The following is a 14,162-nucleotide window of genomic DNA, read 5'->3' on the forward strand; positions in this document are numbered from 1 at the left end:
TTCATGTACATTTTATTTCAGGATTAGGAATATACACAAAAGAATATGGATAACCTTTTATTTTTATAATGGAATATAGGTGAGTAATGCAAAAAGAAACTTTATCTTAGAGGTCTAGGGCCATGATACCAATTTGAGCTGTTTTGCATAAAATAAAATTTTACACTTCAAATTTTAAATAGTGCATAAAGTTTGTCTTTGTAGAGATACTGGAAGAAAACAGAATTGCAAAGCCAGATGCAGTGGTGCACACCTGTAATTCCAGCACTTTGGGAGGCTGAGAGGGGAGAATCACAAATTCAGGTTTAGCCTGGACAACTCAGTGACCTTTATTAAAATAAAAACTTAAAAAAGCACTGAGGATGTAGCTCACTGTGAAGGCCCTGGGTTTATCCCTAGTACCATAAAACAAAAATGCCGACTAAGGAAGGATTTCCTTCAGCCTTCCAAAAGGTTTATGATGGCTCGTCCCCCACTACCCCCAACGCCTCATTCAGTCACAGGTGAGGCTTTTCAGAGGTGATTGGATCCAGGGTGTGTGATGCTTGGTTTAAGGGCACACAAGTGGTTTCTCATAGTTCTGGGTGTGGATAATGGGAAAGCACACCCTGGATGTGGGTGGGACCACCTAAAAGGTAGGTAGCCTGGAAGTGATAAAAGAGAGGTAGGTTTGCTGCTGCTGCTGCTTTGCTGTCCCCGCCCTGCTTGCTATGGACCATTTCTTCTCTGTGATGCCCCTCTGCCACACCACCCGGCTGGGAGCCAGTTGACGAGGGACTGAAACTTCTACAAACTGTGAGCTGAAATAGACCTTTCCTCCTTTAACTTTGGCTGTCAGGTATTTTGTCTTGACAATGAGAAAAGTAACCATGACAGGCCTTTTCTAAGCCTGTTGAAGATCATCAAAAGACAATAACATAAACTCTTAGTAATAAGCAAAACCAGAAAAATTTAGGTTACGATTAAGTTCCCCAAAATGAAATGTGTAACTTGAAAGCAACGTGTTTATGCAGAATATTACATAATTTCACCTATCATTTTTCAATATATGTACTATAATGAAGTATAAATGTCAACGATAAATTTATTCCCTATCTGCTATCATGAGCTGTATGAAAATGAGGCCCAAACAGAAATTATAATAAAATGTGATCAATAAAATATCACCATGTGAATATAGACATGAATACAACTTCTAACCAGAAGTAATAAAAATTAAGCTTAAAAAAAATAAAGTTAAAATATAACTGTGTCTCCTTAGAACATCTTTACTTAACTCTTTCTTTTTTTTTTTTTTTTTGGTACCAGGGATCGAACTCATGACCACTGCACACTTGCAAGGCAGGCGTTTATGCCACTGAGCTCTTCACTTAATTCTTTCTCATTGAATATTTCTCACTTCCCTGAGGATAATTCTGCGATAATATATGAAACGATGACAGCACTCTACCTTTGAGATCTTCCACTGTCTCCTGAGCTGGCAACTCCTAAACAAATAAGAAAACAAAAGACAATGTATGACTCAGCTCAGTGTACATTTCCAGGCCATCAGCAGCCACTACTTTTCTAGATATGGAAGAAACACTCCAGTGTGCACTCACTCCGCAAGCATCGACAAAATGGGGAGACAAGATGCATACAAAAATGTACCAAGTACAGACATCTTGCCAAGACAACTGTACAGTCACAGAGTGAGTTTTGCTTATTAAAAAGGAAAAGAAGAAAGAATAAGGCACAATTTATACTGTGACAAACACAGACCAATAAAGTTACTCTAGGGAAAAAGGGTGATTTATTGGCTTTCCACGAAACTTTATGCAGAAAGAAGTGGGGAGATGCAGTCAACTCCAAATGGGAGGCTTTGCAAATGTGATGACTTATGGATGAGAGAGAAAACAAAGTAGAAAGAAGCAAATATCCGTGCCCTACGTTTCTGGGCCAGGAAAAGGCAGCAGAGGAGGCCGGCGGGCATGCTCTGACCATATGACTGCCTGCTTGCCTGATTGTCCCAGGGGCACACTCTGACCATTTCCACACCCTGAGAAATTCACACAGTGACACAGCTGCAACCGCTGCCATCCAGCTGTCCCACACAGAGCAACACGAAGGTGAAACTGGAAAAAGCCACAGACCAGTGGTCCCGAGGAGCGGTGGGAGCTGAGGCTCTGCCCCCGGGAGCTGCAGTGGAGGGGAGGTGTAGGGACACTCCTGCCAATCTCCTCTTTCTTGCTGCTGTGAATTGGTCTGGTACTGCTGAGCAAGAAGCAGAGAGCAGGGATGTCATAAAGCAGAACTACGACTTTCCGTATTCATCCGAAACTGGTTTTTTCCCTTAGGTCCATTTTGTCATTTCCCTTATAGAAACAAATCTTATTTCTAAGAGAGAATAACAATGATTACTTTAAAATTATTAGGCCTCCTTAAGGACCAGTAACAAATAATACAAGAATGGTTACAATAATGCTTCCCCAAGACTTCTGTTAATATTTCAATTTTATGCAACATACACTTTTATATCAATAAACACAAATGTTAGTCTTTAAAAAACTCTGGCATGAAGCAAGCATTTAAATAACAAGATAAACAATACTGAAGTAGAGAATTTTGTTGTTGCTAAACCTAAGGCAACTGAATTTTATTAAGGTCATGGTATAAGGTCATACTAATAGACAGTTAAGTCATCCTGACTACGTACGTTAATTTTATGCTTAAGTATACAGATCTGCATCCACCAGAACTGGTATATTTTCTTAAACAAGTAATGAATGAGAAACACCATTTTAATCAAAACCAAAACATTTCAAAGATGAGTTGACATAGGCACTGGCCAGGTTACCTGGGAATTTTGGGATTTGTAGCGTGTTCACTGTTGGCCTCTCTGTCTTTCTTTGGTTTTTCCACCTGCCTGGGGGACCTCTGCTGGATCACCTCTCCTTTATCAAACATGAGGTGCAGGCGGTAGCTGACCACTTTAATGACTGTGAAAAGCACAGTCACAGAGCTGCAGTAGAACAACGCAGTTATCACGTTTGGCGGGAAAGCCTAAACAGGAAGAAAGAGGAAAACAATTGTTTTCTTTTTGTTTGAAATCTGGAAACATTTTTGGATAATTCAGGAAGCATAAACTGGGCAGGATTTCAGCTAATTAGTGAAGTGACTCGTACCAGTTTAAATGCCCAAGGAAAAGTGCTGCTACCTGTTTCCGGTTGTCTCCTCTTATTTCTCAGACTCCAGTCACTGTGATGACCGACATGTGATCCGCAGGCAGGAGCCTCACAGAGTAAAGCACACATTAGAGGAAAGTCCCCACCACTTTCCATCAGCCCCCGTGTGCAGTGGATCGGTCACCCAGTGCATCTGGCCAGAAAAAGGCCTCATAAAACACAAGAGCCTGCCGGGGATTTAGCGCCACAGCACAGTACATGCTTGGCAAGTGTGAGGTCATGAGTTCAATTCCTGTACAAACAAACAAACAAAAAACCACAAGAGTCTGTGTGGAGCTCTTGAGAAAAAGAGAGGAGGAGCGAGGTGCAGGCCACACCTTTCTTTCCCCTCCCCTACCTCCTACTAGGTTGGCACCAGTAGGCTAGGACATCTCCAAGGGTCATAAAAGACCTAGAGAACGCTGCTCAGTTCGGTCCAATCCCCTCAAAGAACCAAGAGAGTCCCTGGGACACATGTAAATGTCTCTGTACATGCTCCCCAGACCCCCAGATCTCTCCAAGGATCACAGACCATCATAGGGCTTCCTATTTTTCCTAAACCAATTCTCACCCTTTGGGTTAGACACAGAATGTGATCATCTAGAGGGAGGACCAAGGCTGGCCCCTGTGCCCACCGGTCTCCCAGAAGGATTTCTACAACCTGGAGACCCAAGAATCTAAGCACAGCCAGGCCTACAGACACCCGCACCCAGCAAGCCTCTGAGCACTGTGATGGTTAACTGTGGTGGTGAACACGATTAGAGATGCCTAGGAAATTAGCAGGGCACATTGCTGATTGTGTTTGTGAGGGTGATTCCAGAGATGACTGGCATGTGAGACAGCAAATAGAGGGGAGAGGGGGTGGAACATGGTGGAATAAAACAGGAGAAAAGCACCCTCTGCTTCATGACTGCCATAAGGCAGCTCTGTCCCACCACACCCCCAGCCACAATGTTCTGCCTCAGCTCAGGCCACAGGAGGGAGCCAGCAGGTCACAGACTGAAACCTCTGAAACCATGAGCCAGAACAATCCTTCCTTGCTCTACGCTGTTTTTCTCAGACGTTTTATCACAGCAACAGAAAGCTAACAATGCACCTGCGCAAGGTCCATTTGATGGTCAGTCCTTCCAACAGAAGGTAAAGAAAAATGAAGACAAAACACACCTATCACTGAGGAATGATGACGAGGAATCTTCACCATCACAGAGCTGCATTTGCCCCATGGAGAAAAAGTCTACAAGGAATAACAAATCAATATATATATGAATGAATAATAAAGCACGATTAGCCGGAGTAGAGGCAAAGCCTGGCCCTCCTGGAAACGGGTAAGTTGCATATTTATACTCAGACCTCCTGCTTCAAAGCTGGGAAGAATGTCTGGGACACAGATGCAAACTGGAGGCACAGACACTAACAGCCCTCGCTTTTTCTTACTTACTTTCAGTTTTAAAGGTTTAGGCCAAAAGCTGGCCATAGTGGCGCACAGCTGTAATCCCAGCACCCTGGGAAGCTGAGGAAGGAAGGAGCAAGTTTGAGGCCAGCCCGAGAAACTTAGGGACTTAAGGAGACCCTGTTTCAGAAATTAAAAAGGGCTGGAGATGTAGCTCAGTGTGAAGGCTCTAACTCTAATCCTCAATTCTGAGGGGAGAAATCCAGGCTAAAACCACAGTTAAAGAAACAGATAACATAAGAGGGGGAAACCCCACAGATGGCCATGAGTGTAGGCTAGAGCACCATTACACACATATTACATTCTAACGGTTTGAAAATCCATCCCAGTTGTCACCTAACTTGAGCTTGGTGATCCTGAGAGAGCAGATAAAGCATTTTATGGAGCCCCCCCACCACCTCCTCTGCATTCCCACCCTCTCCTGCAGTTGACTGTGGCCTTGTGTGGGCCTCAGGCCAGAGACAGTGGGCAAAAATGCGAAGCCCAGACAACTGAGAGCTCCACTCTCCATCCATTCTCTCCGTTTGTCTGGGTGGTAGGACAGCCCATGGAGCAAAGCCCTAAAGGATTAGGATGGATCCAAACAGGAAAGAAATAACCTGATTCACTGAACCCCCGAGGTCTGAGTTCTGCTTCCTATAGCTTAGCTTGATGGGCCCTGAGGCTCTGGTTCCATGAAAAGGAGTCATTCACATCAGAACAGAAATAAACTGGAAAGTTCTCTGACGCTGGGAAACAAGCTGGGGAGGAAGGAAGGGAGATAAAGGATATATAGTCCTCACTGGGAAATTCATTTGGAGAAAAGCTGGCTTACCACAAGGAGGAGGAGACTACATTTTGATTTATTCTCATAACTACAAACAACAGCAGAAACTGCGTAAGGCTGAAGTTAACAGGAAGCAAGAGGTCAGAACGGGAACTTAGCATGAGCATTCGTGCCCAGTTAGCAAAAAACCAACACCTTGTATCCTCCTTGATGAAGGGACACCTGGCACTTTGTCACACCTGCAGAAGCCCTTAAACCTCACCAGACCACACTGAGAGCAGAGATTTACTGGAAACTTCCCAGAGAGACAACGTTTGCAGAACACAGGTCCGGCTCTTTCCTCCCCCAGACTCTCTGTTCTAATTCCTGTAAGCGCTGCTCCCTTCTGCAGGCCCTTCAAACAGAACCAAGGATCTTGCCAAACGTTCCTTTCTATGCCACACTATCACACCCTGGCCTGCTTCTTTCAACCCCGCATTCTCAGGGAATTATCCACCATCATTTCACGGCATTCTCCGCCCCTCCCTTGTAGTTACGTCCCTCTCCTAAAATCTATCACAACATTATGACCTGCCGGGGGCTCGAGCCCACCCACCTTAGGCCAGCATCTGCAAGTTTCCCTCATATCTTTTTAACATGGCCTGTTATTCTTTCAAAATGTCTTTATGTACATATTTCTCTTATACACCTTCTGGCACGGATCTAAAATCCATTTTTCCAAAGAAACCTAGCCCGTTGTAAAAGGAAATGGCATTCTAAGACCATAACCTGAGCTCTAGGTCCATTCTCACAGAATTGTTGTTGCTTCCAGTTTTTCAATAGGCGGCTAAAAATAATACACATTTTTAGAAAAATAAATAAATCTTGATTTGAGAGCAGTAGTTCTAATTTTAAAGATTATAAAGTTCTACATAATTTCTTTGATTCTATATTTGTATCCATTTTCTCCTTGTCAAAGTTCTGATTGCCAAAGACACTTACACAGTTTTAATCTTTTCTTAATGTATAGACAGATTAAAAAATCAAACTGCACTTTGTAACCATACACAACTATTATGTGTCAATTAAAATATGTTTTTAAAAATCAATTATCAAAAAGTAAGGTTTTCTTTAAATAAACATGATTGCTTACCATTTTTACCATTCAGTGGTCACATAAAAATTGTTTCTGTTTTTTAAGAATTTTTTTAGTTTATGACTTATACTGAGTAACTACTTTGAAGATAACAACCCACAGTGTAATAATTATGGTATTATCTTAATGTTTGGTTATGAAAATTTGTTTTACTTTTTTCGTAAAATAACAAAAAAAAGCAGATTCATAAAACAACCATCTGAAGTCTACATTTGCATTTTTAAAAGCTCCATAACATGCAAGTATATTTTTGTCAATTAAGTACAAATTTATGAAGCAAACATTTGGGTCAAGGATAGCTCAGCAGCACAGTGCCTGCCTGGCAAACATGAGATCCTGAGTTTGATTCCCCATTAAAAAACAAAAAACTTGATCTAAAGGAAACATTTTACTGGGTATGAATATCTTTAAAATTAAACACTTTATTACTTCTCATTTTTGTTACAAGGTTAAAGAACCAAGAAAGTAGTGATTATTACTAGTAATAAATGATTATTAGTAAAACTTTAAAAAAATAATTTCAAACTACACACAAAGTCTTAATGATACCAAGATTGCCCGATGCAGTTACATGTCCTCATGGTTCTTTTGCATTTAAGTTTATCTGTAAGCCCAGATAATCTGAGCTTCGTTATATGAGGTGGACTTTGCTCCTTGTATGCGGCCACCTAGAGAACAAGGCTCATTTCTCTACTGCTTTCTCTTGTTCTGTTATCCTCTCTGTGTAGGTAACTATTTTTAATGTACTGACTTGTTCTCTTTTTCAGCATTAAGCAAGTATATATGTGCTTCATCTTTCCTTCCTTTTGAGTCTATACATGGCTTCTGTTTTATTTGTATTGACAGTGTTACCTGAAGAGCCCTCTGAAATGTCTGCTTTCTCGTTCTTTTTCACAACCGCATAGTACTCCTCAGCAAGAATGTACCATAATCCATTCAACTAGTTCCCTATCAACACACACCTATTTCTAGTCTTCTGTGAAAATAAAAAATACTTTAATGACTTGACTTATCCATAAATCCATTTCAGTTTTTGATAATGGTTAGTTGTTTATACCATATTAGGTATTGTCTTTTTTATGCAAACTCCTTTTAATATAGACTGCTTTAGTTGTGAGTAGAATAATTGTTCATGTTTATTGACTGTACATTTCTTTGACAACTGTCTATTTATGCACTTTTTAATAATTCCAGATACTACACAACATGCTAAATGGAGAAAAAAAGGTATAACAATACTATTGCAAATATTTATTTGTTCTCTGATGTTTCTAACCAGCTACTTGCTGTATACTAAGTTGGTCTTAAGAATAGGATGGAGGGCACAGGGTGCTGTCTTTGCAGCTCTGTTTTTAAGGGTAGAATGGGATGGAGGGCACAGGGTGCTGTCTTTGCAGCTCTGTGTTTAAGGGTCTGGATTCAGGCCACATCCTTCCAACTCAGCCTGACCACAGACTGCCAGACACCTACCAACTGTGCTTCCGCTTCGCAGTCAGAGTACTGTACATCAACATGCAAAGCAGCCTGATGATCTGTTATGTGTGAAGCACCAGGCCAGGGATCTTAGAGAACTTCACCCACTTCCAGTCCCTGGATTCTCCAACCTGGGGGAGGGGAAGCCCTACTGACCCCCAGGGATGGTGCCATTCCTGTGAGTCTAGCATCGAGGCCCACCTTACCCCATCTTCATCCCATGCCTTGCCACTGCCTTTGGGTCCCAGTGCATCTGGCCTCTGCTTCCCAATAACCAAAGACTGTGTTCTCAACATCTCTAAAGACAAACATCAGGACAATTTCCTCTGCTCCCAGCAGTGCACAACACAACTGCTCACAACTAAGGTGCTTTCCTCCTCCTGTCTCTAGAAAAATGCTCTGGTGGACACCCCTGTCTTCACCCAGCCTCTAAGCATGAGCTCCTCAGTGCACTGTGGGACCCTCTTCTCTGTCCACAGTCACCGAGCAGATCTCACTGGGTCCCTTCACAGTAAATCCAATCTTTATATTGATAATTTCCAAATTCACATCTGTAGCTTAGCTGTTCCTTTAAACTCTAAATGCCTATATCCAAAATATATAGAAGAAAACTCCAAATGACTGTGTGCAAAACCAAGGGTTGGATTCCCCAAACTCCAACATCCTCTCCAAAGCAGTTACCGAGGCATCTGGAGACCCAGGATTCCTTCCTCACCTTCACTTCTCCACCACAAGTGAACTGATTGCTAAGCTCTGTCAAAACCTATCCACGTGTCCCAGTCTTTGATGCCGCTCTCACATCTCAGCTGGGAGACTAAAACAGCTTGTGAGCCATCCGCTTCTATTTTTGCTCTCTCTGATCTATTTTCCATCCAGCAATCAGAAAAACTCTTTGATAAAGCAAGTCATGATATTTTATCTTTTTTTTGATATTTTATCATATGTTTTTTGAAACACGTTAATGTTTTACACCTTCAACAATTATTACATCAACAAAGATGACAGAATAAAACTAAAATGGTATACTTAGATTTGAGCCTAAGAGTATGAATCAGACTAAAAGCATAACCACAAAGAAGTACCAGAACAATAAGAAACAGAAACAATTGACCCAAGTAATGCTATGACACAGTACTCCGGTGGGGTTAATGCTAAAAATAATAACTATTCTTCTAGACAATCTTAAACTTTACTTAAAAATAATAATTTCTGGTACATGTGCTGCTGAAGTAAACACAATAATAATTATTTCTAAGCAATCTTGAACTTTATTTAATGATATGTCTATGCTAGGGTTGTGGGAGTAATGATTCCTGTTTGTATTTCAGGACTGAGCAGATGACATTTCTGTGAGCCAGAGTGTGCACCATGAGAAAATGAAATAGAATGTGGAATGAGAGAAGAAGATCCCTTGTACTTGAAAGTCTCAGAATGTTCGGTCTCAGAATAAACTCTCAACTGACTGATCACTCACTCAGCTAATAGATCAATCAGTGTCTAGCTCTGTTTACTGATAATGCCTGGAGCAAAGACACCGCTACTGTTATCCTAGATTCTGGCTTCCAAATGCCAGTCCATCCAAGGTACCAGGGCTTCCTGTAGAAGTGGCTGGTTTTCCCAAGGATCCTTGGAGAACTCTCCTAAGAAGACCAAAAGGACCACGAGACAAAGGACAGGGATACCCAACCTAGAAAATCACAAAAGGGCTCAGCTTCTCTAATAGAGGTACAAGCGAACTGCCATATACTCAATAAAATATGACACTGGAGAGCAGATCCAGCCACATCACCCATGAGAGAAAGCCAGAGGACTCTCACAGACTGTGTCAAAGTGAGACTGACAATGACTGTCCTTGCCCATCCCCACTTCCCCTGGAAACCCATTTCCAGACCTCTGTCATCTGCCCTCCTACCTCCTCAATTCAAAAGTGATCTACAAATGTGGCCAGCAGGGACCAGAGGATCAAGGCTCTGACATGCAGCATCAGAAATAACCAGCCACAGAACCTGAGTAAACGTTAGACTCAAGCTTCCCCAACAATGTGAGAGCCATTTTGTAAATCTACTGAAATACGAGAAATGAATTTTTAATGCAGAATGGGCCAGGAGAACAGACCAATGTCATCTTTCTGGCACTGTTTCTCTAAGCAATTCTCCGAATGTAGTCAGAAATTTTGCAAAACACAAATTAGACCATGTCCTCCCACTGCCAAAAACCCTCTCAGAGTTTGCAGTACAAGCAAACGTGGGTTAGCTAATGCTTCCTGAACCCTCCCATTTCAGTCCTCAGTGCCGCCTCTGGGTCCCAACAACCACAATGCAACTGGACTCTCCAAACAAGCCAGACTCTCATCTGAGAGCCAAACATATACCATTCTCCTGGCTGGAGATGCTATTCCTTCTCCACTGTCTCGTCCAGTCAACTCTTGGCACTCACTGGGCCTCTCACGAGCGGCCACACCTCCTGGGAAGCCTTCTCTCCATGCCAGAGCCATGATGGGGTCCCTTACCTCACTATGGAGACCTAAACTGCCTCTTAACAACAGCAATCAACACTCTGCTGCTCATAGCAGTTATCTGCACCTCCTAACTTCCCAGATAAGGCATGGGCCAGTCTGTCTTATTCTCCTGTGGATTCCCCAATGTCCTATCTGCTGCCGTAGATTCCAGCACTGTCCAGAAGAAGGGTCCAGTTCTTCTCTCAGGCACTTGGTAAGACTATACCCTCTCCTCTATGTGGCCACGTGGCTTATAAATATAGAAATCCTTTATAAATGCTAACAAGTAGCTAGTTCTACATTATCCACCAGATAGGCTTAGAAATGTTTCCTTTGATAGCAGTTAATACAAATTTCTATTTAAATACTCAAGACCCCTATTAAATTAAAAGACAGATTTTCCCAAAAGTGGAACTGTCTTGATTGAATATGTTTAAACTAAAATTGTGGGTAAACTGGGAAGGTTTGGGACACATTAAATAACAGATATTTGAATAAGGCCCTGCTCTGCTATTAGTGAGCACCCAACTGTCTTTTTTGGAAGAATTCCTGTAAGTGAAAGAAACTGAAAAAGATGTCAACAATTATAGGCAACCCTGAAGTTGCCTATAATTACAGACAAATATATTTAGGCCTCAAGACTTGAGAATAGACCTTCTGCTGAGAGAGGAGACTTTCCTTTCTAAAAGCACCTTCAGAGATCAGAGACCGGGGTAGGGAAAGGGTAAACCAATATTTTTTAAAATAAGACAAGCCACATATTAAAAGGTAACATGACAATATGCACCCTTATACAGTTTTTGGCTCACTGATATAACCATCTAAAAATTTATTTTTAAGTAATGATATATAAATAGGAACTTAAGTAAAAGTAACCTCCTATTTACAAAAATAAGATAGAAATATTAGGTAGAAGTTAAGGGCTCAATCTTATACATACATCAAATGTAGCATAACATTTTGTAAAAATGAGTCCATAGTCCCAGAACAATCATCTGTAGAAACATTAAATATTAATGTGGCTGTTGGTGAGCAGGAGGATTATAAGTGGGGTAGATATTGCTTTTGGTATCAGGAAATAGAGAGAGTGAGAGCAAATGAGTGAGAGAGAGACAGACAGACAGACAGAAAATATAACACTAGCTAGAATAAAAAGAGATGGGCTTGTTTAAATATATAGGAGAACAGTGTGCGAAGTACTCTGCCAGGTACAAGGAAAACCAACATGAATAACAAGTCAAAATCCACACCTTCAAAAACCTGATGATCTCAGGATACAGGTAAAACATATATATGACCTAACAAGTAAGCCCAAGAAGGAATTCCAAAAATTCCATAATGCTAATTACAAATAAGGAATGTTATAAGGAAAAGAGAGAAGAGAAATTGAGCCGAGCTGATCAGATTCCGGGAAGCTGGGACAGAGATGCTCTCGCCAGGTTTTCAAGGGTAGAGTTTGGAAGGCAGGAAAGGACACCAAAAGACTAACTGTATTAAGCACCTACTATGTGCCAGGTACTGAGGAACAAGTTCATCATCTGATTTCACACATATCCTAGAAGAAATGGATTGTCATCATCCCTGTTTTGCCAACCAGGATGCTGGAGCTTGGGGAAGCTGGCTTCGGTTCTCACAGTTAAGCAGCAGCAGCAGAAGCAAAGTGTGAATCCAGAAATGTGAGCTTCATGAAGCTGCCAAATCCCCTTCTAGGCAAAGAAAAAGCACTGAGGCCACGAGCTAAGAAAACGACACTAAAATCACAGAAGAAGGAAACTGGCATTTATTGATAGCTTTTCATATACAACTTTAATTTTCCCGTGAAGTGATCATTATCATATTTGTATAACAATGAGAAAAGTAAGGTTTAGATAAGTCTAATATGAGGCTAAATATTAGCTAATAAACAGAAACGGAGAAGCATAAGGCCAGAATCGCATCCTGTCAGACATGTGACTTTAAAGCACTATTTCATTAATTCCCCCAGACAGTTCCCTAAACTAGATATGACTGTTTTTCTAATTTTACAGATATGAAAATGAACATCAAAATCAGTAACTTTCTCCAAGGTCACAGACCTTGAGAGCAATGGATCCAAAGTGTGATCTAGATAGCCTGACTTTGGAAGCAAAGATCTAACTCTTGGACACTCTCCCAGGAAAAGAGCAAAGGGGTATCCAGCCACAGACAATCTTGGATGTCAAATATGGGATCTCTCAGCTATCCCAGCTCAGTAAAGATTTTCACTGTGGGGAACATGATTAAGTAATGTTTTAGGAATAAAGTCCTTCAACAGATATGTCAAATTTAATTCTTGATGCATAAAGATTAATGACACATATCTTTTCAAATATGGTCCACCACTGTCTGAAAATCCTCACCAATTTCTATTCCCAGTGGAGTGGAGCCTGCAAGGTGAATATGTGATGGTCAAACCTGCCTTTTCAAAGCAAAAACAGTAAGGGACAAGGGAGAAAGATCCATCACTGAACAGGTTTGCTCTTGACATTCTGCTTGGCCTTCTGGTTATCAAGTGCAATATTTTATACTAAACATAGTCCACAAACTATGCAACTACAGGGCCTAGCCTGGACACCTACAGGACAGTTCAACATTCTCCAGCCAAGGGCATAGTCTGACTCACCCTGACTTAGGAGATCAATTCTTAATGAGTCAGGAGCCCCTGAAATTCTTCCTACTTCTTTCCCTGTCACTGAGCCCCGGGGACCCCAGCATCCTCTGTCCTTGAAACCCTTCCTGCCTCCCTTCCAAGGCAAGCCCTCTGTGGTCTGTGCTCCTTCCCCAGCCCCTGCCTCCTCCTCCAGCCTTGACTCACCAGGTGCAGAGCCAAGGGCAGCAGTAGCAGGAACAGCCACAGGTAGAGGTGACAGCTGTTGGTGAACTTGCTCTGCTCGGGGTCGTGGTACCAGCCGCCGGTGAGCGCGGCCCACACGCCCTGCCGGAGCAGCTGCAGCACCTGGGACACCATGCTGGCGGCACCTGCCAGCCCCCGCGCCCTGGGCTCTACAGCGATCGCCCCGCGCCGCCGCCACCCCCGCCTCCGCCCTCCCCGCCGCTGCGGCCCCAGCTACTCCTCGGCCCGGACCCGCAGACCGCGGCGCCGGAGGCTGCTGCTGCCGCCGGGCAAGTGGGCGCCATGTCCGAGGGAGGAGGGATTTTCCCATCGTGCTCCGCGGCGACTGCGTGCAGAGGATGCTTCCGAGGCCCCGCCCTGCGCCCCGTGGGATCTGAGAGATTCTTGGCCTCTCTTCCTTCCCCTCTGTAGCTTTCCTTCCTTGTTTCCCTGACTCTCCCTAAGGGTGTTCTCGTGTGGAAGGGACAGACCAAGACGCGTTCCTGGTTCTGTTTTGCCTACGGCTCCAATAATAGATTTACTCAAACTCAAGATCCTGTCACACAGCCCTTAAAGTAATTTCTCCTGACCACCAGTGTCGCTGCGTTTCCTAGACTCCAGGTGCTCAGCCCTATCTTATGGATTCACACTGGGCCACACTCCCCACCACCACCACGTCCCTTTTCCTCTTGACTAATTTCAGAAGTTTTAGTTAGGCTTCTTGCGCTTTTTGTATATTTTCTAGACGATCCCAGGCAGCAGTTGGCTCCTTAAGCCCACCACTAGT

At 42.7% G+C, this 14,162-nt stretch overlaps 1 protein-coding gene across 5 annotated transcripts in view; it reads right to left on the reverse strand.

Moving 5' to 3' along the window:
- The window catches only part of Pcnx2 (pecanex 2), a 205,278-nt gene extending 191,686 nt beyond the window's left edge, over positions 1-13,592 (reverse strand). For 2 of the 5 annotated variants that reach the window (XM_063260055.1, XM_063260054.1), the window contains exons 1-4: positions 13,358-13,592; positions 2,837-3,042; positions 2,133-2,253; positions 1,451-1,487 (exon numbers count right to left, since the gene is read on the reverse strand). In XM_063260055.1, coding sequence (XP_063116125.1) covers positions 1,451-1,487; positions 2,133-2,253; positions 2,837-3,042; positions 13,358-13,510 — 517 coding nt within the window. In that variant the 5' untranslated portion in view covers positions 13,511-13,592. The remainder of the gene's footprint in view (positions 1-1,450; positions 1,488-2,132; positions 2,254-2,836; positions 3,043-13,357) is intronic. The other 3 variants (XM_063260053.1, XM_063260052.1, XM_063260051.1) reach the window with 3 other exon arrangements.
- Positions 13,593-14,162: the final 570 nt, after the last annotated feature.

This window comes from Cavia porcellus, unplaced genomic scaffold, assembly GCF_034190915.1.
Source record: "Cavia porcellus strain 051 isolate PalLab524CR breed Dunkin Hartley unplaced genomic scaffold, mCavPor4.1 scaffold_13, whole genome shotgun sequence".
Lineage (NCBI taxonomy): Eukaryota > Metazoa > Chordata > Mammalia > Rodentia > Caviidae > Cavia > Cavia porcellus.